This window comes from Equus asinus, chromosome 3 (genome assembly GCF_041296235.1).
Source record: "Equus asinus isolate D_3611 breed Donkey chromosome 3, EquAss-T2T_v2, whole genome shotgun sequence".
NCBI classification, from domain to species: Eukaryota; Metazoa; Chordata; class Mammalia; order Perissodactyla; family Equidae; genus Equus; species Equus asinus.
Window position 1 is genome coordinate 137,463,517 of NC_091792.1, and position 26,022 is coordinate 137,489,538.

The 26,022-nt window shown below is 34.9% G+C and overlaps 1 protein-coding gene across 21 annotated transcripts in view; it reads right to left on the bottom strand.

Annotated features, from left to right (window-relative positions):
• Positions 1-26,022, bottom strand: part of PCDH7 (protocadherin 7) — a 398,823-nt gene that overhangs the window by 334,001 nt on the left and 38,800 nt on the right. For 11 of the 21 annotated variants that reach the window (XM_070506081.1, XM_070506088.1, XM_070506085.1 and 8 more), the window contains exon 2: positions 4,272-4,331. The exons of the other annotated variants lie outside the window; for them this stretch is intronic. In XM_070506081.1, coding sequence (XP_070362182.1) covers positions 4,272-4,331 — 60 coding nt within the window. The remainder of the gene's footprint in view (positions 1-4,271; positions 4,332-26,022) is intronic. 21 annotated transcript variants of the gene reach the window in all.

The following is a 26,022-nucleotide window of genomic DNA, read 5'->3' on the forward strand; positions in this document are numbered from 1 at the left end:
ATTATTAATTTCATATTATATATGAAGAAATGGAGGCAAAGAGATGTAATTTGTCCAATGGTCGCTCCATTTGTAAGTGTATGAGACACCTTTCAAACCCAGGCAGCTTGGATTCCAGACAGTGTACTCTTAATCACTATGATAGTCTGCCATTTAGCATGTGGCATTGTAATAATTAGCCTGCACGATTGGAATTCCCATTAGATGCGATCTCCCCCTGTTCACAGAATGCAGTTGTCATTTTCCTCAGTCCACCCAGATTCCAGCAGCAAAGTCATCATTTTCAAAAAGATTTTTGATGCAAATAGTACATATTTATAGTAATATATTTTAAGCCTGCAAAGCAAGTAACTTCGAGTATTTCTCTTCTTCTCTGTCTACAGTATTTAAAGCAGACTTTCTATCACAGATTCCACCTTTATCCAATACTTCTGACTACCTTTCACATCGAAGTCCTGCATGCTGAATCTGCTTCGCTCAGGTTAACAGACAAATGACTTAAAGAACCACAAAAGTCATCTCTACACTCCCAAATAGTTCCAGAACCTAACTTGTGCCCCCGTCTATAATAGTGTTTGGCATGAAAACTCTACGGCCCACCTGTTGAGTGCCACCTCTGTAACCAAAATGGCAGGACTCAATGCCCAGCTCTATCTACTGCTAGCTCTGTAGCTTTGCACATTTACTAAAACCCTCTGGGCCTCATTTTTCCCGTCTGTAAAATGGGTATCATGACAATAATAGTATCTGCCTCATGAAGTTGAGATAAATAATAAATACAGCCATCAATATATTATCTGCACAGAGTCGATTCTCAGTAACTTAAGTTTAAAAAGTTATCAAAAAATTATTAGACTCAGTTCAACTAAATTATATTTACCAAACCAGGGTAGTGGAATAACAGCACTCAAAAAAACAAGAACTAAAACCACAAGCAAGTATTTTAATCCTCAATAGTATTGAAATTTTATTTTTACTCATATGAATCCAATTTGATGATGGATTCTGAACATAACTTTTGAATCGGTAACTCTCATTTACAGTTGCTCCACTGCTCTATATAGCCATTTTCCTTGAACAAGTCTAGTCTTCTTTTAAAAAAAAAAAAAAATAGAAGTAAGAGGCAAGGGTAGAAGTTTTATTTGGAGATAGCGGGAGGGGGGATGGGAGAGGCTTGGTAAGCGCAAGTCAGCAATTCTCCCATCTACATTTCTAATCTTGTATAATAAAGAATAAATTGACAAAATTAAATTTTATTATCTAAATGAGTTCCATAAATGGCCAGAAGTTCGCCTAAACGAAAAGAAAAGCTTCAACCTGACCAATTCTCTAAATAATGATGCCTGAAGATTATCCATGCCACCTTTGTGATTTTGAAAGTGACACTATTTTGCAAGTCAGTATGCTGCAATGAAAAAAAAATCAACATAATATATATGCTTTCATTTTGCTCCCTACTGTTTCTCTGCCCTTTCCCAGTTGGAGTAGTAGCAGGAGACTAAAATACAAGTACTGTTTGTCTGTGTGAGGCACTTTGCTGCTAAACATTAATCGTGAAAATGACAACAGTTGCAAGACTCCTCTGCCTGTTGCTTCTCCGAAGCAGAGAATGACCTACAGATGAAAGAAGCTACAGCGACCGACATCAGGGGTAGTGTGTCCTCCTCCTCTCAACCCAGCCAGGCTGATCCAAGTCAGAAAGGCCTTTGAAGTCACCGAGGCCTTCACGTGCTGATCAATGCTTGGAGGGTAAAGAGCAAACAAAACTGGTTCTAGCACTTGAATATTCTGCCAGGGATGCATTCAGCTCAGTGCAGAACGAAAAGTTTTCCTCTGTTACAAATTGAGTGATTTTGTACTTGGGTGCTGCTTGGTTCGGTTAACTTAGAGGGACCTGTTGATCTCAGACATGATGATTTATATCTCCATACATATTTCCATTAAGTCAAACGAAGGATGGAACAGCAACAACTGTACATTCAGATTTTCCCTTGGACTTAAGGCCTATGTTGAGGTTTGGGTCAAGCTGAGTGGAAAACAGCATGTGATTTGCTTAATACTGATGTCAGTATTGATTATTAATATGATCAGAATAACATTGTAATAGTTCTAAGTTATCAAAACCTCAGAACTAGGTTAACTTATGGAAAGTTAAGAATTTAAATGATCTTAAAATTGATAGTGCATTCCAAACTCACTGTTTACAGATGAGAAACCTGAGCACCTGAGACCTCAAAAATGTATGTCAGGTCACGCTGTTAGTGGCAGAGCAAAATTTCACATCAAGACTCCTGACTCGGTTCAGGGTGCTTTTCTCCACACACTCTCGCAACTATCTCTGTTAAACCTTTTCTCTTTATCTTAAGTGGCTAAGCTCTTCACTCTCAAATTGGAAAGATGTGGAATGTATTTTAAAAACGAGCAACATGAACATGTTTTATGTCCCATTATATTTTAAAAGACTATTAAAATAGAAAATACAGGCATTTTATAAAGTAGTTATTTTTTTATTATTTTGGTCACAAAAAATATTCAAAACAATAGAATTATATAGTTTGTAGACTTATAATTTATTATAATACCATAAGTAAAGACAAAATCCCTGTAATCGTATAGATAAGGTACCAACTTCAGTTGATTGTCACATAGAAAGAAGAGATAAAAATTTCAACTATAAAGTTAATCAGCAAGATAAAGAGAAGTGAATACAAATACCAGACAACAATAGTTTCAAAATTATTATGGCACACGGTGACTACAAAAAATATGTCAATTTGTCTTAAATATTCACTCTTTTATCTATATTAATATGATTACTTATTATATAATTTAGGTTGAAGAAAAGTAGAAAAAAAGCCAAATGGAACTTGTTGGTAGGTTGAAAAGTTATAGTTAGAACACAAATATTTCCCAAGTCTCTTCTATGAGATCATCCATGGTTCTCACCCTCTGTCACTGAGTGGAGTAGCTGGAAGGAGTATAATATGACTTCCCAACTGTCTTCAAACTGATTTCACAGGAGCCTACTCTCATTATTTTCAGACATTGGTACCATCTTAATTTAAATGGCTCAATTGCATTACATATTATATTTAATTGGAGAGCCTTTGCAGTAGTCATTCCATTTTAGAAATTCTTCCTTTGTGGATAATAATCTTTAATAATGATCATGACACATGAAATGGCTTAGGACAATTTACTCTACCTCTTTACATTCTAGGTAACAAACCAAAGTGCAAATGTCAATCATTAAATTTTACATCCTTCCACTTACATACACATACACACAAATGCAAATACATACATTCACGCCGGTACAAAAATCAGACTTTATATAGTATCTTCAATTGAGAAAGTAGCTATAATGCAAAGAGGTACTTCCTGCATGCAATTCATCTCTAATAAAATAAAAAAGCCCTCCTCTGCATACATAAATGCATAGGACCACAAATTTAAAAGGCCAGTTTCCTACTGATATAATGACCATACATTCCTTGAACACTTACATGGTTCACCCTAAATTCAACTGGAAATTGTGTAAAATGTCTGTGAGATGTATTGTGATCTTCTGTTTTTACATCATAATAATAAACTATGTTTCAACAAGTATCAGAATGACCTAAATTTCATTTTCTCTCATGTCCACTAGTCTCTTACTTTCCCTGATTGGCAGTAGTATTTCTTCTTAGCGCCTTATTAAATAGCATTGAACAATCTAATTTTCTCGGAATTCAGTCCTGAGGTATACATTTCCATTTTCTTTGTTGATCTAGCACAGGCTCAGGTGATTTCTACATAATGCATCCAATTAGTTCAAGCAAGGCAAATGAAATCACATCTATCCTAATCTCCACGTTATTAACTATAAACAGTAACAGGATACACGTCTCCACTCTTTGCCTGAGTCCATTCAAGTGCAAATCGAAGGAAAGGGATTTCCTGTTCTTCTTTTCATACTCCTGAGTATGACGATATTTGATTCTGATTCTCCACAGTAATTGATAAGATTGCAAAACCTCTCTCACATCCCTCCTTTATTCCACATTGAGAGCTTGATTTTTTTCAGTTGTTTGTGAAGTCTAGTTTGATTCCTTTTTGCAGAGATTTTATGTTAAAGCCATTTTTGTTTTCTTCAAAATCAGAGCTTCATTTTAATCAGCTAGTGATCCTGCCCCTTGGGAATCGATTTCTTTTACACAAGATAAATCCAGGTCTATTAGGATCCAACACTGAGTTGGAACATTACGTGTATTTCACTTACGAGCACATACATTCATTTTACATGATTCCGCAATGTGGCCAGGGGGGTTCGTGGTCTGCACTGTATCCACCTATAAAAAATACAAAAATATATGTCTGCTTTACAGGGATGTGAGTAGGGTTTTGCTAGCCTAGTTCCAAAGCTTGGATGCACACCTTGGCTGATAGTATCCTTTCCTTCTTTAAGATGTATTTGCAATGGACATAACCTCTTCCAGAAGTCACACAGACATAACAGTTCTCGCTACAATTAACAACCCCAGGGCATCTAGATCAATACTGCTGACTAATCTCATGGATGCTATCTCTGAGAAGAGATATTTGCATGGTAAAAGAAACGTTGAATTAATTGTGTTTCAGGCTTCAAGCTTTTAAAGGCTATGAAATTTCACCAGGAGATGGGTAAGGTGGAGGGGAGGGTTGCTGGCTTTCTTTACACTACAAATACAAATAATAATGAAATGGTAATTTTGTTGTCACTGCTTTTACAACTTACATGGCCCTGAAATCTTAGGGATATGAGCTTGATCTGAATGTTCACACCTTTCCAAGTAGCTCTCTAGTCTCCAAATGCAATTATATAGTCACTGTCACTTAATAGAAATCTGAGCAATTTACATGCTATCAACAAATGGCCTGTTGATCTCTGATCAAGGATGAATTACTCTCTCCTTCAAAGTCATGACTGTAAAAGGGCAATGTTTTCAACTTTCTATCTATAAAAGTTTTCACAAATAAAAGTGATGGCAAAACTCTTTCAAAATGTTTTGGTTCTAAGGTCAGTTTTAAATAGTGGTAGATACTTATTTCTCTGAACTTGAGCCTGACCAATAAGCTGATTTCTACTCCCAATGCCAGGAGGTACACTGAGTATTGTTTTCCAGTTTGATGGTGCAACTGATGTTAGTAAAATCTTTAATAAGTTCAAACATTGCCCAAAAGATAACAAATCACTTCCATAAATAGAAGAATAAAAGTGCTACAGCTTACTACCAAAAGTACTTACCTTTAAGAATTAGAATCAGAAAAGAGAAATATTCCACCTAATTTCCAATGTAACAATGCATTAGCACATGAGAATCAAAGTTAGAAAGGAAGTAAATAGTTTCTTTCACTGACTAATTCAGCACTTCATTTCTGGAAGTAAATGGTGCAAAAAAAAAAAAACGTAATATCTAATTTTAGAATTGTTTATATTCAAGAGCAGAAAATGTTTAAAAATTGGTATGACTGCAGATTAACAATATTAGCTGTATAAATTTAAGCAGCTTTAAAATGTCCTAATTTTAAACTAATTTTTATCCTTTCCTAGAAATAAAGAAAATATTTATTTCTTTCTTAACAGTTCTAAAAGTTAACATAACTTAGGCTGTTCTGGGTAATTACATGAGCAGCACACACATTTACCAAGGCATCTAGAATACGTGAATCTTCACGATTTAAATTCTAAGTTTAAGATGAACGTAGTTTATCTTACTTTACACAAAACATATCAGCACACATTTCTCTTATTTTACACAAAACCACTTCATTTCAAAACTGCTTACCCACTGGTGACAGCTAAATGTTTGAAAGCTTCAGATATTATTTTTTATTCCCAAACCAGCTACAACAATGTAGCCATAGGTACGCCAACACTACATTAGATCCTCCTGTTATGCACTCTTACTTACATATGCATGTATGTTATGGCATATATGTTGCCATATGTATTATGTTGCCATAGTACTTATCAAATATGTAACTATTTTTGTGAAGTTATTCATTTACTTCTCACATCCTATACAAAGCTATAATGCCCTCGATGATGGCAAACATCAGGTTCACTCTGTTTATTGCTTCCTTCTCAGGGTTGGCAGATAGTTGACTCTCAATGAAAATTGGTTTAACGAATGAATGCATGTCTTGGAATAGTTAATTAAGGAAATCATATTACTTGTCACATCATACTATTACTTTAATTTTAATATTTTGAAATCATATGGTTATGTTTAACTTTCTATTATTTGTCATATGATAGATTATGCCATAGATCTTTTGTGAACTGCAGTAAATGCTCTTTATTATACCAGCATATTATTTTTCCCATTTTTTCTCTCTAATTCATTCTTAAATTTAGTCTGTCCATCTATAATTTCACTAACCTTCTCTTTTTAATCTTTCCTATATAATAGTCATTTTCTTCTTTCCTTAAAGGAAAGATACCATGTAAAATTTTCTGAAAGATTTTTAATAAATGAATAAAACAGTAAAACAATTTTAAAAACAGGAAATCAGAGGTGTCAAAATGTTTCATTTTTTAATTTTCATGACCTGAGATACTTTTAATTTAAAAGTACACCCAAGAAACAGAATGCATTTAAGTAATATAGTCACTGGATTGCCATGCAGCATAATGAAATTCTCTTATTAAAATCTTACTGGGGAGTATAACTAATTCTTCAATTCATAAATTAACCACGTAAATGCAGGTTTCACGTTTTTGTGATTTTAAGCTTTGATGCACTGAACAAATGCCTCTGTACACTAATATTCAACTGTCGCTAAAGTCAAGAAAAATGGATTCTTTCTTCACCATTAAAGATTAATGTTTAAAAACAAAAGAGCATTCCTCAAAAATCACTTATTGAGTTCACGGAGAACTACTCAGGAATCATCATTCTGAAAACTGTCATTGGGGAGGGGCAGGGCAGAAAAGGATGCTACCAGGATGTGTTTGCTTTGATTTGAATCAGCTAATTAAAATGGCCCTGGAAGCAATTTTCAGACCACTGCCACGCAGGAGATAGGCTCTAGTAAATCAGACCGAACCAATCTTTCAGTCAGGTCCAATTCAGCTGAAGTTGTATAGACACAGCCTTTGTCTTCGCCTTTCAACCTTTCTCCTCTATTTGTTCTATCACCCAGGCAACAAGTCACACACATACACACACAGATGCCTGCACGCACACAATGAGATGAAACCAAGTCATTCTTGTAGCATTTTCTACTAGGCCATATCTGAATCTCACTCAGTTTCCATTTCCTAACCAAAGAGACCGAAATAAGCTGGGAATTTAATTAACAGAAATTATCAATAAAAAGTTAACTTATAAAAGCTATGTTCTTCTTTTCCAGACTTCCTTGGCTAACAATTGGTGATGAGTGCTAAGAGACTAAAACTGAGTTATGCAGAGAATAGGAATAGGATTCAGAATTGGATGCAAGAACATACTGAACACTTACACACAGGAGTAGACATGCTCTCAATGACTCTGAAAAAACTTCAAAACCATAAACAAGGAAATACGTATATTTCAAAAGGAATATGTGTCTATTTTTCTACTTAGTTTTATTAGGTAAGCTGCAAATCTAAATCACACACCTATGTAATTATTTGTTGAATGTGTTTGCATATAATTGGCATGTTTGCATATAATTGGCAATATGCAAAAGCATTCTATGAATATTCGTTATGTGTCCCTTGACTGATGTTCAAATCTAGGGAGAAGTAATAGGTATTATACACAAAGCAGAGTCTATTCTATGACACAGGAAACCAAATTGATGGTAGTTTCTGCAATCTAGGGACAGCAAGTTGATATTCACATTTTGGAGCATAAATGAATGATCTATGAGTTGTACCACGGCAGAGGCACCTATCAACAAGGAAAATTTACCTGGTTTTTTTTTTTTAATACTAGAAAATCATTTGAAACGGAAAATGGGACATAAGGTAAACATGGGATTTGGTGAGTGGAGGACTATGAGGAGGACAATTCCTGCAGTATTTTGGTCTTTTACTTTCTTTTGATTTATATAAATCATGTACCAAAACCCATAAATTATAATAATTATTAGTTACTGTGACACCTGTATAGAAGTTTATTACAGGATTGCACTTCACTATCTAATTTAACTTCACAAAGTCCTTGTGAAGTAGAAATTATAATTTTGATCATTTTACATATGAAGGAATTGAAGCTCAGAGAACTTAATCTTCTTACATAAATTCATACAAATAAGTGATAGATTCAGGGCCCCAAACCTAGATTTTAGGCTCCTAATCAAACATTTTTTCCTCTACATTCTACTTTCTCATAATTATTTTTTTAAATCTGATTTTGAATCTTTTAAAAATAAATGGCTAAGTTACAACTGCAAGCGTCTCCATTTTTGCCACAGTTTAAGGAATAGATAGTAAACTTATGCAAGTTTCCTAAACTATTATAAACAAGACAAAAAAAAAAGCTCGGTTCTAGAAGCCTAGAATTCTATCATAATTACTTAAATTCATGAATACACAAGAAGCAACTTCAATATACCTGAAAGTTGTCTACATTGTCAAAAGGAAAAAAAAAAAGAACAAATAAGGCAAATTCTATCCAGTCAAAGAAAGATAAGTCTACACCCATTTGACATGTGTGAGACTGGAAACAGACACACACAAAGGCCATTCATTAGCACTGTTTGAACTAACCTCTTAAGAAAAGTAGGCTTTTAGATTATGAGTCAACCACTGAACTAGCCATGGAAGGAAAGAGGAGAGATAATAGCATTTCAATTCCTCATCACGGGTGCTTTGTCCTGACTTCAGAATATGAATGATTTGTGCTTTAACAAAAAGAATGCTTTAGGCTGGATGGCCAGGCAATCAATATTTATTGACTGACTGTTAGAATCATGGGATCTCAGAGCTAGAAAGAACGCCAAAGGTTATAGAGTCCAATCATGGGAGAGGCATTGTAGGAGAAACGGAAGGAAATACAAAGCAACATAAGGCACCGTCCTGGTTCCGGGGAAACTTTTATTTATCTTTTGAAAAGATATACAAATATATACATATAAACAGATTACTAATCTTGGGGAGGAAAAGATAAGAGCCAAGTAGGTAAGACTATGAAAGCTCCAAAGAGCCAGAAGAGACTGCAGAGAGGGTAGTAGGAAGAGGGCGCATTGACTCACTGAACCTAAGCTGGCTCTTAAAAGACGAGTAAGCTTGAAATCTATGGAAAAGAGAGAAAACTGCATTCCGAGAAGAGGCACACTTGTGAAGAAGGCATGGGGTGAAGTCAAGAGGCAGTGAGATTTCCTTGCCTAAACTAGGGATTTCCTTAATTCCACATTTATCTGGAATGCATATAGCATAAAGTCCACACAATTCCATCATGAGCTGTTTTCTCTATTTAGCACAAGTCTACATATAAAGGAAACCAACGTAATAATTTTTTTTAAAAATCAACAAAACTGTCCTGAACATCCTAAATTAGAAATACACAGACAAAACAAGTTAACTGTCAAAAGCCAGCCTATGCTATTAAAGCAACTATTTGTTAAAGCTAATGTAATTAAGTATTTGAGGATTCCTACTGTAGAAGAGCCTATTCTTAATGTTAAATATTGTATGTCTTAATTCATAATTTGATTTTTCCTTGTTTTTCTTTTAAGTAAATATTTTAAAGAAACACTCTTTCTACATCCGGGGGGATAAAGATCAATCTAAAGAGACTGCTCTGCACCATACAAGCAAAAACATTACAATGGATCCCAACTCTACAGTTCCAATCACATTTGGCCAAAGTTGAGCATGAATGCATTTCCATTCTTAAAGCTCATAAGAAAAATGTAACGCAAACTTAAACCATCGTCATTCTCCTTGTCGGACTGTAGTATGGGACATCTTTGGAAACATAGCAGCACTGGCTAGCATTCATGTGCCACAGCAATAAGCTGCCTGAGAGAAACAGGGACTAGATGTTAATGAGAAGATGAAGTGAATAGCAAACTCAGCTCTTCTTAAATGCCACTGACATTGCGATACTGGGCCTGAAAAATTGAGAGCTACTTGGGGAGCCCTGAACACACACAGAGGGGAGTAGAAAGCAGTGAAAAGGGTTTCTAGGTGATGGATAAACTCACTGAGAGTTTGGTCCACTAACAAGGAAACGAAGTAAATGTCCAAGGAATTCATTGAGTCTTGAAACAGTAAATGCGAGATAGGACAAAATTATAAAATCCAACCAACCAGTTTCCTGCTTAAAAGATATGTTCAAAGTGTAAGAATTGGGGGCCAGCCCAGCGCAGTGATTAAGTGTACACGTTCCGCTTCAGCGGCCCAGGGTTCGCAGGTTCGGATCCCGGGTGCAGACATGCACCGCTTGGCAAGCCATGCTGTGGTAGGCGTCCCACATATAAAGTAGAGGAAGATGGGCATGGATGTTGGCTCAGGGCCAGTCTTCCTCAGCAAAAGAGGAGGATTGGCAGCAGTTAGCTCAGGGCTAATCTTCCACAAAAAAAAAGTGTAAGAATTGGCACAGTGATTATGTGGTCCCTTGGTTAATAATGGATGCATTTCTAACATGGATATTATTCTTTTTAAATATGATTTGTGGTTGACCAGCTTCAAAAATCTATGCTTTCTTATCATTAGAAATTTCTAGAAATGTTTTCATAAATACTTTCATAAATACTAAGTGGCACCGAGGTGGGGATTGATATGAGCATATTAAAATATTTTGGCACACAGAAAGACATTACATTAATAACTAATGTAGAAATATAATTTCAGAGATAAGGAAGTCACCTGGAATCATCTTCTACCAAATTATTCATTTTACCAGTGATAATACTGAGGCCCAGAGGGGTGACAAGACATATTCAATACAACACTGCAGATCTAGGATTACAGCTAAATGCCCTCACTCCCAATTCAGCGGTATATTTCCATTGAAATTATGTGAATTACATCTCAAAGAAATGGAACATTTGGGGATGAGATTATTTAAATAAAGACCAAGAATGTACTGGAATTAGATATATTTCTAATTAGATACATTTCTAATTCCAGTACATTCCAGTTCTGAAATGCAGGGAAGATATATAAGTTACAGAGATATCCTTTTAATTTATAGTGGACTTTGCATTAATAACGTCATCAAAAAGAACCAAAGGGAATGCAAAAAAATACAACAAAATATGTTAAATAGAAAAAGAAGATTCTTTTTAATAAAAATGTTTCTTCATGAGCTGAATTTGGTGAATCTCTTTTCATTTTGAAGAGTTTGGAAAATTATAAGAAATTAACAAGAATTACTTTAAGTCAAGCTTTTTCATAGGTTCATTTCAAATTTTTTGGGTGTGGTCCTAATCAATACTACACAGAACTTTTAAAATATTCCTTGTCTGAAAGAGACTATAATTTTTACACTTTAAAATAGGTTAGAAGTCTTAAAGCGCTTAATCAAAAAGTAATATGGTGTTTCTTAACTGAGAAAAAAATTATTTGCTTCTCTTTTGCTCCTTTGTCTTGTAAGTGCAATGTGATGTATTAGTTTAATTAAAGTCTACCAAATAATCATAAGGATTTTATGTGCTGCAAATAATTGGCTTTTTGTTCTCTGCTCACTTTTTGTTAATGGAAGCAGAACATTTTTTTATGATACTTAGTATAAGACGTCAGAAGACTACAGGGAGGAAAGGCAAATGAAGTGCCTAATGAAGTGACCTTTGTCATCTTGGACAAGAAATAAAATTAAGCCTGCACTAATGCAATGAAAATAAGTCAATGTTTCTAAAGAGTTAAGAGGATAGGTAATATTATGGCTTAGAGCCAAACCATGCCAAGAATTCTACCATACATAAAAATGACAATCCCATTAATACGAAAAGCTAATAGGCCCTAAAATGAAGTAAAATGTATAAATAGATCATGTTATGAGGTTTTTTCTTATGTAAACCATAATGAATCAATCTTTTTCATGAGACAGATTTAGGTGATAATCCAGATAGAGTATATTACCAGGTACCTCTTTGATAAGAGACAAATTAAACACAGAAGTGAACAGAGGATTAACGAATGTAGCATATTAAATGAAAGTTGTTTCAAAAAGATACAGTACTAACATAACCACTCTTGCCAAAAGTGAATTGGAACAAACTATAAATAAAATATGCATTCATTTACAAGACATTGCTATCTTTAATAGGAGCTTAACAAAAACTGAGAATAACCTGTGAACATGAAATCAGTTAACTAATTATCATGTAGAATCTGAAAGACAGAAATTACCAGTGATTTTCTTACAGTATAATTCTTAAAGTAAATTACAGAATTATGCATAGGACATAGATGATAATCAACAGTGCTTCTTTTGTAAAAAAATAAAAGTGATCACTACTAATTTACTATGGTTCTGAAAGAAACATAATCTATATATTACAGACTTCCTCAAATTTTGAGCTTTCAATTCATCCTCTGAATTACATCTTTTTTTGAATCTCTGCTTCTATTATTGGCCTCAAAACGTGTTAAGAGTTTTCAGTTGCTGATAATAGTTAATATTCTATTGAGTGTTTATGAGATCCAAGGTTAACTTACACTGTCCCTAGCAAGTAGATACTATCATTCATCCAACTTAACAAAGAAGGGACTCAGGAACTGAGAAATTAACTTGCTCCAAATCACAGTTCTAAAAAATGGCAGCGTTGGAAATTTAAGCCCAGGAAGTCAACCCCGTGTCTGAGCTCTTAAGTAGACTACACTCCACTGCTTCTCCAATTAGTGATAAAACTGTTCTTCGAAGCAGATTTTGTCAAACTTGTTATATCTTTTCAAATACACCCAACAACATTTTTCAGGTAGAGAACAGTATTTGGATTTTTAATATATTTATAAAAAGTTCAGCATCCAATCTTAGGTTTTTAATTAAAGCACTTTCTCTCTCTCTGTCTCTCTCTCTCACGCACACATACACACACACAAACACACACATATCAAAATAATAATTACATTATCACATTCTGAAGAACACCTAATGTGTGTACCTAATGATATACTCAGATGGTACTAAGCCAGTAGGTTTTCCTTTCTTCTTAAAACCACCTCTATATTCTTGTGAAATCCCATGACCTCAAAATGTGCCAAAATAATAATTAAGCCAAGAAAATGATAGCTGTCCCAAACCATGACACATTTTGTAAAGATAATTCTCTCATCGGTTGTCTCTGAATAAACATTCCTAGGACAGAGCGCTTCCTCCGTGAGTGTGCTTGCATGTTTTGAACAGATATACCTGATTTACTCTATTTGTTTTAAGCCAGAGAGTGAAAGGGAATCTTTGACAAGACTGTCATCTTTAAAACACGGTGATATTTCATTTTCCCCTTCTGCACTATTCAGATTGCCTGGAACTGAAATGCTTCCAGCGGCTCCTGTGTCCAAGTTTTCAAAGCTGTCAGTTCCTAGCAAATCTGCTTAAGCAAAATACTTATGTTGTTAGAAAACAGAACAAACATACATTATAAAATACATTGTATTCTTCTTTGCAGGTCAGAGTCTTATTCAAGCATCAGAACTTGGAAGAACATGTGGAAATAAATTAAAAGATGACTATGATGGATTGGTTTAAGTCAATGAATCTGGTGCACCTCTGATTAGTTTCCAGAGATACACTTGGACTTAGCTTGGTAGAGCTTTCCACACAATAATCATAAAATCAAAATATTATTTTCAATGCACTTACTAAAGGTCATTAGAATGAAAAACAGCAAATTCAGAGGAAAATAGGACATTGAAAGATGACCGTGGTTACTCTTCCTCAGTTCATGTCTATAGCAGCTATTATAATGTACTTGTCAACATTCTATGTCCCAGAGGGTAAGGAAAAATCTCCAAGCGTTACATTTGTAGACCTCTGGCCTTTCTGAATTGTGGGCATCATAACTCATATCCTATAGAACCTGACTGAGTGAAAGCACAACAGAAACAAATGCAAAATAATGATTACAAGAATGGTGTGAAAGATAAAACTTCAGTTAAAACCAAGTAACTTCCAAAATGTGAGAAGAAATGTTTTGGAACGGTTCAGTCATATTGCCTTGAAATATTACTCAATATTCTTAATTATAGAGCACACTTTCTGGATACACACACAACACACACATATTCTAAATTATATACACGGAGAGATGTAGTGTATATATTTATCACATGTGAAAATTTTTGTCCTGTATGCATGATTATACAATTCTGGATTAAATTAATATTTCCAAGCTTACATAGTAAAAATTACCCGAGACTTAGAATTCCTTCCATTGCTTTAAAAAGCTAGTCGTGTCTCAGCAAAAGCTAAGACTGCTTATGGTGTACAATCTGAAACCCAATTCTCTCTCGGCACTTTAACACTAGATCTGTCACCCTTTAACACCACAAAATCAATACCCTGGAATGTCATGGTTCTCTGATGGCCCACAAAGTCAAGGCATGATCAATTTCAACTTCCTTACTAGACAGAAATAGACTTAGACAAATAAAAAAGATCTCATTCAAGTTAAATTCAATAAAACAAAGGAATAAAGGTAAAGAGAGTCAAAGTTGCTCAAATTCAGTCCAATAAATTTATACTTAAATCTAGAGCTGATTTTAAATCTAACTAAATTGCACACACAGCCAAAAGGTACGTGTCAGAAATTAAAACAAGGCTAGAACTTACTCCAATCGCCAGATTAAGAAATACTATCAATTAAATGTGCGTGTGTGTGTGTTTCCTTCATTGCACTAGTTAACAAGCAGTGGGGAAAGGATGATGTCTGTGTTCTTTATTGTATATCTCTAGAAAACAGGATAATTTTTGGCCCCACTGCTCAGTAAGAACAGGAATCTTACCTTTGTTGTCATAAACTGCATATCCTATACCTAGAACAGTCCATGACACAGAGTAGCCCTTAATAAATATTTGATTAGTATATGAAAATCAATGCATGCATTAAATATCATCTGGTACATAAACTCTCTTGAGGGCAAAAGCTTCCTCTTTCTTGGTCACGGCTACATCTCTGGCCTCTATAGTGCTGAGCACATAGCACATACTCACTAAACAATTGCTGATTTGAATGACTAGAGAATGTCTCCTATTTTACTAGTTAATTTCTAGTGCTCTATAGAAATGAAATTATAGAGTGGTGATTTCAAGAGTGTTTTCTGTCACAAACATTTTATATATCAGTAGTTTTATTTTGTTCCTAAATTTTGACATATTCAAACTCAAAGACATTATTTAGTAATGCTTAGACAAAGCCAAGCTTGAGAGTCAGGAGACATGAAGTGTAATTTAGGTTCACCAACTTGCTATGGAACTTTGTCTCTCCAGCCCTTTCTAGTCCGATCTATAAAATGTAAAGGAGGGATATAGAGGAAACAGGATGGTTCTCTAGTATTCTCTTGGGAATATGTAGGTATATACCCTCTTGGGTATGTGTAGAGATATGGATTTGAAAGAAATCGATGAAAGGGACTTTAGAGGTCAGAGAAAAGCTGGAAAGTGATCTTATTAAGAAAGTTAAAAGATATTGGAGTCATTTGATTGAACAAAGAAAATGCTGAAAACACCTAAGTGAAGCAAACCAGTGTGGAAGGACTTATAAACATGTGGTACCAAGACCTGAGTGACAACTTCCAGTCCCACTAAAGCAAAGAGCACAGGTTGGCTCACTCCCTTGTCTTCCTATGCCATCAAAACTAAAAAGAAAAATACACTCCCAAGTAGCTTTCTCCTAGAGGAAACCAAGTGACAAAATTTGGGCCAGTAAGATATAGAGAAAAATCCTTGCAGAGGGAATCATTCCCAGAATAGAAGGGAAATGGGATCAAGAGAAGTGTTTCCTTTTTCTTTTTGTCTTTCTTCCTTTTCCCCACCTGAAATATATTCAACATAGCCAAACATATCCAATATGGGAATATGAAAAGGAAAACCAAGAACTGAGGATGGTGGAGCAGGAGGATAGCAGCACCATGATTCATCAGTGAAACCTGCTGACTGATGAGCTCTTGAATCTTGTTATAAGGGAAAAATAAACCCCTCATTTTAAGGGTTAATCTACTACTTGTAGCTGAATGCATTCTTAAGTGATACATTTGCTAAGGGAAAAACTAGAGAGAAGGATTAGCAAAAAAAGGATAGGAAAAGAAAAGTTATGATTGTAAGAGTTCCTAGTTTTCTCTTGGACACCAAATTCAGGGCTGTCTTTGGTCTGATCAACTACCATGTTTCACAAAATTTTATCTCTCTGACATCCTGAAGAAAGGAGGCAGCTTTTAAGTGTAAAAAGGTCTGGACCAGGAAGACATAGGTTTTAATTCCAGCTCTGTCACTTAGTAAATCACTTAACTTTTAGCAACAGTTTCATCAATATAAAACGGAAATCATAGCATTTAGCTGATAAAGTGATTGTTAGGATTAAGAATATAACGCATGCAAAAACAATTTTTAATACACAGTGTTTTACTAATAGCTATTTATATGGGATGATGCAAGTAAAACACTTAGGCACAGGTTCTGGCACACAGTAAGTGCTTATTTATTATTATCACTGTTATTATTTGACGGCATATGTCCATATCTTCTTCGCTAGAATATTTTGCCACAAAGGTAGTCACTCAGCAGTGTATTTCTGCCTCCCTGGGCATGGGTGATTGACAGAAGAGTCAACTCTTAAACCAAGCAGCCAGAGTTTCTCTCCCTGTCATTTGAAATTGGTACTTAGGAAAAGTACCAGTCTTGCAGGTGGATGGGCACGTAACATGCAAACTCGGGAACTATGGATTGTCAGCACAGTTTACCATGTAGAGGAGAAAAAGATAAAAAGATCATCCCCAGTATAAGAAGAAACAAGTGGATGCACAGAGATGAGAGGTGGAGAGAAAGAGAAAGCAGGTGCTGGTGGCACTGACTTTCTAATCCATTTCTGAAGACTGGTTCCACATATTCCCCATTTTAGCATAATACATCTTGAACTAATTTCTCTTACTGGCAATCGGAGAGTGCTAACCAAATAAATACATTCATTTGGGTTTTAGCCTTGAAACATGTTACCGAGTTAGTTATAGAAAATCTGAATCTATGAAAAGCTTTTATAAAGCCACATATAATTCCCTTCTGTTTCTATAATTTTATGTTGGCTCTATAATTCTATGCTAAAATTTCATTAAGAATTGTGGAAAACAAAAAGGCATATATAATTCACAACAGAAAATAGTTTCCTATTTATTTATGATTCTTAATGGCCGCAATCATTAAAAAAAAGTGAGATAAGTTAAAATCCTGAAGCCATAAAATGTTTTCTTAAAATTTTTAATCTGTGTCATCTTGCAAAATAAAATAAAAGGAAAATCACACTTACGTACATAATTTTCCACTTTTCTCTCCTATGAACAACAAACAGCCTGAGTAAGAAAATACAGATTTTAGGTGCCAGGAAAATAGAACTGACCAACTTTTAAACCCTTCCTGACTGTTCAACGAATGCTAGGATGCTCTGATAACATCAAGGTAGCCAGACCCTAGAATCAAAGTATGGGTTTTCTGAAGGTGGGTACACGCCAAATTGTTAAATGCTTTTGGATGGAGTCCCAGAATTCAAGGGCTTATGTGTCTGGTCTTGTTTTGTTTTGTTGACAAGGAAGAAAAACTCCTGGGTTTCACTATAATCCTACGTTAACAATAGTCACTTTTCAGATGCAGGACTGTTCAAATATGGTCAGTTTTATGGAGCTAGGACAAAATTATGAATCTGTTCCAAAAAAAAGAAGAACAAATCAAGTATAAGAAATGTAGAGGAATATTTCCATCCGGTGACAGTAAGTAGATCAAATAACACACAGGTCCTGTTTAAGACATTAAGGTAACTTACCCTGTGAAGGAAATATTAGCTTCCAGTGGCAAGAAGTTTTATGATATGACCTTTGTGAAACAGAGAAGACCTATATTTAGGGTGTTTACACTTTAAATTGTCACGGCTCAGATCTTAGCCACCTGCTCACTTGTGGGATTCGGTGGCAAAATAATAGTGATATAAAGTAAGCCTATAAGCCTGTATCTTGCATAGTTTCTTTAACAATAAATCTGGATGTATATACTGATTGTTTTTTAAAAAGACAAACTAACTTTTTTGCCCCTCAAACTTTGGTTCATTGTATAACTTCAGCAATAGCCAATGGAATCTCACGATAATTATTTAATGAAACTTTTGTTCAATTTTCCAAATTTTATGTGAGGAAGCTGCATTTCATTCCTATGTATTTAAAAGGAATTTTGACAGGCTTCTAGTTTATAATCATCTGAAGCATAGATTCTAATTTTAATTATAACTTCTATGGTAGAAAGAGTAGTAAGCATATGTAGACAATTAGGATTTGTGGGGTGAATGAATCTACAAAGAAAAAAAGCGTATGCTATCACTGTGCATGCCATTCCCACCTGAGTTTCATATTTCTCTTTCCATTGACTTCACCCCAAACAGTTTTCATAACAAACACAGGGCTAAGACACTCCATGCTATTTCTTATTGTTAAGAAGCAGGAAGTCATAAACCAATTCAAACCAACCTCATAACTAAGGAAATCTGCCAAAATACATGAAAGCAATAATTTCTTGAAAGAAAAGGCAACCTGCTGGACTATTTCAAGCGAGGACAACTTGAACTTGGTGCATTAGCAGTATCTGTGGGATCTACTTTTAGAACAGATATTACTTGTTTGAAAACAGAGCATGAAATCATGTTAATCTGCAAGTGGAGGAAGCTGTTCAAGTCCCTCTAATCAGAGCATGGTGTACTTGAATCATCCGCCCTTTCATTTTTCCACCCAGAATACCCACCGAGCTTGCTCCACTGGCCAATATGAGTATACCACTCTTAATAAATTCAATGGGTGTTTTGCAAGTACAAAGCCTGTGAGATTGCACACTTCAGACTAAATTTTAGCTGCATAATCAAGAGGATAGCCGTAAATGCCAATGAATGGTGCAAAGCACAAGTAATCAAGTGCTAGCTATAGAAAAGCCCTTGATGGACTAAAAATATCACCTATGTAATCTATCCCTGACTTTCCAGCCTGGTTCACCAGAATATTAACAATCAAAGCTATACAAATAAATTCCTTCTGAAAAGTAAAAGCTGATGAAAAGTGACCTCTTGGCTTAAGAGAATTATGTGATATACAAATGAACTTTTAAAAAATGCCATTATATATTTAAGTAATCTCATTTTGCTGTTCTTTAAACTTTAAGGCAAGGAAAATTTGCAACATGATAGATCTCCATGGCTTAAGATCCTCAAAATGGGACAGATATCATAAAAGGACCCTAGTAAGCATGACAGAGTGTATCTTAAAACAGGAACATCTCAAAGTTAAGAATTAAATAACAAGGACAAACAATGGGAAAATACATACATGGAGAAATTTCATTTTGAGCCACGACCTGGGAAGGCAAGTCTTAAAGCCAAATTGAGGCTTATCAGACAAATATATGCATGCCAGGCAAGCAGTGAAAAAACGCCATGAAAGAATATCAACACAGATGGGAGCGAGATAGCTGACTTGCAGGAAACCATGCGGAGTGACAGCTCGGCAGTATCTCCACACCTGATCTGGCAGCAGGGCCTAAGGGGCTGCACTGCAGCCAAGTCAGTGGGGTCCTTAGGCAGATGTGGCTCAGCCCTGGAAGCTGTGTGCAGGAAGTCCTGGTGGCTAGAAGCCTGCAACTCTGCAAGTGGTGTCTCAAAAAGGAGATAAAAAAACCAAATCTCACGACTTGACTCATCGATTCTTCACTAGATGCAAATTAGACTTCTATTTGGAGGAAATTTATCAGAAAGGAAATGTCTGCCAATAATTGCTATGAAAACATTTATTTGACCCTGGATCCATGTTACTCACCAGATTCAATTATTTTAAATAATGTATGGAAGTGGAAACAAAATCGTTGCTAATCAATATTAGATGGATTTGGTTGTAAAAAATCTAGCTTTTTTTAAAGCAAACTGAAACTATCATCACCTCCTAAACCTGATTTGCTCCCCAATGCTCGATTTAAGAAATTTAGTTTAAAATGATACTTTATTTCAAATTGTTTCCACAGCAAATATCATCACCTGTTTGTCCATATTTGCTGGGTTCCTAAACACAAATCTCTCTAAGAGAAGTTTCTAGCTGAGTTTAAAGATACATGGGAAAGAGGAGAAGAACAGAAATTGAAAACCAAGTCATAGGTAAGATGAAAAATGTATATATACCCATGGCATCTGGTTAAATAAATTCATTGGCAACATAAACAGCAAAATATTGTTTAAAAAAATCTTTTCTCATACTTGAAAACTTCCTACTCTGAAACTTTCACTGAGTTACAATACTTAATTGAGCCCAATTTCCTGCTTTAGTAAGACTGAATTGCAGCGAGTTAATCTCTGATTCGGGCTGACTGAGTTCTTCCTGTTCAGACCTCCTTTGCAAATGGAACTTCCTGGGGAAGCTGAAAAGGAACCAAATGGTTCACAGCAGAGGCTGTTCACCTGACCTTCTTTTGGTGACATAATTTTATCCATTTTTAAAATTTCTGACATTCCCAGTAATAATCGACCGAAAATTGAAGATGTAAGCAGACTACCTGTAATAGCCAGTAAACTTACTAAGTGTATATTTAATTGTGGAATTAAACAATAAATTTAGAGACTGAATAAGATACAATTGCTAGATCTTTAAAAGCTCAATTGCTTTGATGCATGGCATTAGATTTACTGTCATGGCAACCACATATTTATATCTACTAAGAATGTTTTATCAAAAAGAGAGTAAAGACTTTTTATTATTATTATTCTGTCTAGTTTTTCCGATTCTGAGTATCATATTGTTAAGGTACAATGATGATTAAAATATTATTAAACAACCTTCTCCAACAAAGGGGAAGTGCATATCCTTTTCAACTGATAAAACTATAACAATGTAGGATGGGAGGTGAGTTACCCAAATTGGAATTCTGCCAGCTCCTTTAATAGTTTTAGTGGAATAGGGTTTGAATTTTCCATTCCATTTATGTTTATTTCAGTCCATGGGCAATAAGATTTTTCTGAGAAGTTTAATTCTCTCAAGTTTCCAATTCAGTGTTCTAAGTTGCAAGCCAGATATCAAATCCAGCCTTACTAGTAAGATCTGATTTTGCTGTTTGATTTAAATTCCAAAACCCTTTTTCACTCCGTGCCTCTGGGAGCCTACGGGTTTCCTGATTGTTGGCAGAGCTGCTAAAGATTTGTAGCCTCAATGAAAGGAAGATTTTCATCAGAGTCTGAGTTTTTACAAACAAACCTTTGCAGTTCTTTTTACCATCTTTTTTCCTTTTAAAAATGGACCTTGGACTTCTGCAAGCAAAAATTCTCAGATTGGCTGGACTATCCAATAGACACTACCCTGTGCTGTGAAGTTGCCTGTTCAGTATTTTCTCAGAGGCAAGTTTACCACTTGATAAATCATTAGCATCACTTCCTGTAGCACTGAAGTTTTCCCCAGGGTTCCCACTAACTAAGAGCTAATCACCCGTGTTCTTATTTAGCTCTTGAGATCCAATTAGATCATAGTTTAAAGTGGATGAATGCAGACTGCTAATTCTTACCTGATGACATAGGGAGCAAAAGCTACAGATTCAGGAAACATGTTTTATCTGTCCTTTTAACAAATCCATACTTTGCTATTCTAGCATGAAATGGGAAACCATGTTGAAGTGAGCTGTTCAGGGAAAAGATACTAATAAGACTTCAGTAGCCACATGTTATTACTATGGGAATTTGTACTGACTAAGCTATTTACAGCCCATTACTAATTTTAAAATGTGATGTGCCATTACAAAAATGCATCAGATACCAATAACAACGTTTTAGAGGTCAAACTCACCCAACAAGCATTGAAAACTAATTTAACTGGATATTGGAGATTATTAAATATTTTCATACATATTTCTTTCCCATTTGTAAGCCTATCTTTTAAAATCTTTTTGATAAATAGTACATTTTATGCATGTTTGTAATTAAAATAAAATTGCTTTGATTAATTCCAAACTATTGCAATTTGAAGAGAATGTGATAAAAAATAGCAATTACTATAATACAAATAAATCAGACACAACATTCCAGAAAATCCTTTTTTGGTAAAATTTTTTATCAAAAATATTACTAAAATACAGACGAAATTTTCTTCTTGCTTTTTCTTATATAAACAGGCCATTGTTTGAGTACTTGAGATATACACATATAATTTATCCTCCATGTTTGAGGTTTTATATAATACAGTACTTCTACAAATAACACATTACTATTTGATGTTTATAAACACACCAGTATCTCAGCTAAGTGAGTTAAAAACACGTGTTTTCCCTCCACACACTAACACAGTTATCATAAAATTACAATTCCAAATCATGTACTGTTGTCATTTAGCACATGACAAGCATTGTTAGATCAAATCACTTTGCAAGTGAATTCTTACAAAAACAAAAAGAAACAACAACCCAAATTTGAATTTTAGTTGCCTATTTTAAAATTGCTATGGGTATTCTCTCAAATTTCTGCAAGTCGTAATACTAGATCTAACTTATAACACAGTAACATTTTATGATTAGGAGGGGCTTTTCGTGAGAATCAGTTTCTTTTTCTGTGTACACGTAAAGAGAAAGATCCCACTGGTGCAGAGTCCCTAGCCGCTCTTTCCTGTGACGTCTTTTCCAAGCCCACTAGCTCTCTTAACAGGCGTCATTTGGTTCCATTCTCTGTCTCAAGAGAGTTTGGCTCCTCCCAATTCCCTCCCAATTATAAATATGCAAGCTACATAATTGACCCACCCACAAAGACTGAGGCATTGTCTAAACGGAACAGACTATCTTCTAGCAAACCATTGACAGGTGGGAGAGGAAGTACTAATTAATCAACCTGAATATCTGAAGTGATTATTGACGCAAATCCTCTGATACCTTCTTCAACTCTCTCAGCTATTAAAACACCCCACCCTCCTACCCACCTGCACACCTCACACAGCAAAAGGCTTAAAATTGCATAGAATTTGCAAATAAAATACATGTGCACACATGCTTATTGAAACTTACTTTTTCCCCCTTGGCATCCTACGTTTTACAGTCAGATCCTCAAATTTAAATAACTGTAAAATCTAGAAAGTACAACTGTGAAAATAAATTCAAAACAAATTTATTCCCTTGGCCCACAGAATATATGTTCACTCCAAGGTCTCCACCAGAAGTACACAGAAGCCCACAAAAGTTTAAATCAGAAAGAGCAGAACCTTGCATGGGAAGTTCTAAAGATACCTAAAGTCACCGGAAGTTTCCAGGGCTAAAGACACAGTCCAGAATGTAAAAAAATCCAGGATGTTAAGAATGGTAAAGAAAAACCTCTGTGATGACAACTTATAGCCTCTATTCCAGACCAGAAGGCTAAGATCATTATACATGAAGCCACCAGTTGCCACTGTTAAGAGGCCCTTTTGCTCATAGGTATGAGGTGGCAAAATGGGATTTGTGTATCTAGGTTTGTCAAGTTGTATTGAGGCTTGTATATTGAGGGTTTTTCAAGTTAGTTATCCAATATGGTGACTTTAAGTTTGTCATTCGAGGGAGTTTTTAGGAGCAATGTGCAGGAAATGAGACACCTTAATATATAAATGCCACCTTACTTTCCGTCTTACCTGGACTCAGGGACCTCAGTCAATTCTAAGGGCCTGTAGACCTATTCCCTTTTCCTTTATGTGACCTTTCCTTAATTATAAAGGAAATTCCCCAAGCAGATCATATATGCAAGCATACAAAGGAGATAAAAGACCAAACATTCAACCAGGTCATTTGTGTGTATTTACACAGAATTAGGACTACAGTCTTCATTTCACTTAACAACAAAGCTCTGGTGAAACCTAAGGTCAGTATTCTAAGTTAACACATTTCATTCCTACACTTCATTTCTTTCAATGTCATATGGAGATTTAATAGTAACATTTACTTTTACATCTTTGAAAAACCTGCAGTTATGAATTGATTGGGCATTGCTGCACAGATAAGCATGTTAGGGTAAATTATAAACTATATAAACACTTTACAATACTAAATTCTTGAATCATTACTTAAAATTAGATAGAAGGATGGCTCATTGATGCTCATGAAAATTAAATCTATATAGTTAAACATACATATGAAACACACATTTAACCATTTTGAGTAGACGTTTTCTAAAATGTGTTCCATACTGGCCTGAATTCTCAGGCAAAGGATACATGAAGACTCCATGATCATTATAAATACTAACCATGCCACCTGAGTTAGTGTCAATGAAGCATGTGTAACTTTACTTTATGGACTCAGATAAAGATTCTCTCTGCTACATATATTTTCCTTACATTTGAGTATTATTTGCTACAGAGATCAGAATACATATGTATTACTAATGCCTCTTCATTTGCATTCTAATTGGCTGCTTCAACCAAGTTAAGAGTGGGAAAATAAATAAGCCTACTTGGTACAATCCTGGGAAGAAGCAGGCTCTGAGTGAGGATGTAGACAGAAGTGAATTATGTGAGGTTTCCCAAATACATCTGGTAGCACCTTTTTTTAGTTACTCAGTGCTCTTTTTTGCTTGCTTCTAAGTTTCATTTCTATTCCAAATAGTAAAGGTTATGCAGTGAATTAATGTTTAAAATGTGTAAATTTATCAAAGTGCAAGTAAGTATTTATAGTAAAGGAAGAAGAAACTTAGATACCAAATGACTAGGATGTGAGCAGCATAATCTTCCTTTTTCTCTTTCCAAATGGCAGCTTAGGATATTGAGACCATATTTCATCATTAATGAAAAGGGATTTCAGAAATATTGGGATCAAAAACAAAACGGATCCTGAATCCCAAGCTAACAGAGCACTCTGGGATTATATTTCCTCCTTCTGACTAGACAGCTATACCCACGAGATAACAGCTGACCTTGATGTAACTGCGATACACTGACTTGGTAATGAATGTAGCCTCAACGTTAAGAGAAGTTTCTAAGCCTCCATGTTTATCTGACACATGGGTAATCGATTTTATAGGAACAATTTAACAGAGCCGTTGATATTCAAAATAATTTACATTGTCAACATAGGGGAGAGCTCCATGGTGAATCATCCACAAAAAACTGTAATTCTGGTTTGACTTTCTCTATATCAGCATGTTTCTAAGAAACTTATCTGTTGACAAGTCCCCATACACTCTGGATTAGAAAATAAAGATTTAAAACTAATACACCCATTTTAGGCCAAATATAATATATTTAAATTGCTGTTTGCCATTTATCTATACCCTTCTCATTAGGGTGAATAATCAAGTTTGGAACATTATGATTGTATGTAGATTCATTCATTCTAATGATAGATAAATTTGGATCTAGTAAGTTGATTCTGTTTATAATGACTGAGAAAAATAACATGTTTGTTTGATTTTGTGTTGACTTTAATTCCACATTTTACAAGTGGTTTTACATTTTCAAAGTACTTACTGCCTTAATCTGAAAATCTAATGCAATCCAGTCCAAGAGAGTAATAATAGAAGACTAATGTTTTCCATTTAAAATAATATTTTCTTTGGTCTTTGAAAAGTCCTCGAGGGGTAAACTATTTTAATTTAATAGCTGCAACTGATCTTCAAATATTCAGCAATATTAAAAGCAAAAGGAGTCCTTTTTTTTTTAATCAACCAAGTTAGAACTAAAATAAATGAGGATGTTCATATCATGAGTTCAGGAAGCAAGGGAAAAGAAGAGTAAATAACTTTTTGACAAATAACTTTCCGTGACCGAATGATAATATGGTAAGAGTCTTGCCCTTGAAAAACTGAAGCTATTATAGTTTTACTACACAATGGCCCAGTTTATTTATTTATTTTTTCACTCATATATTTAAGATAATGAATAATCATCAGTAAATGGCCTTTTCA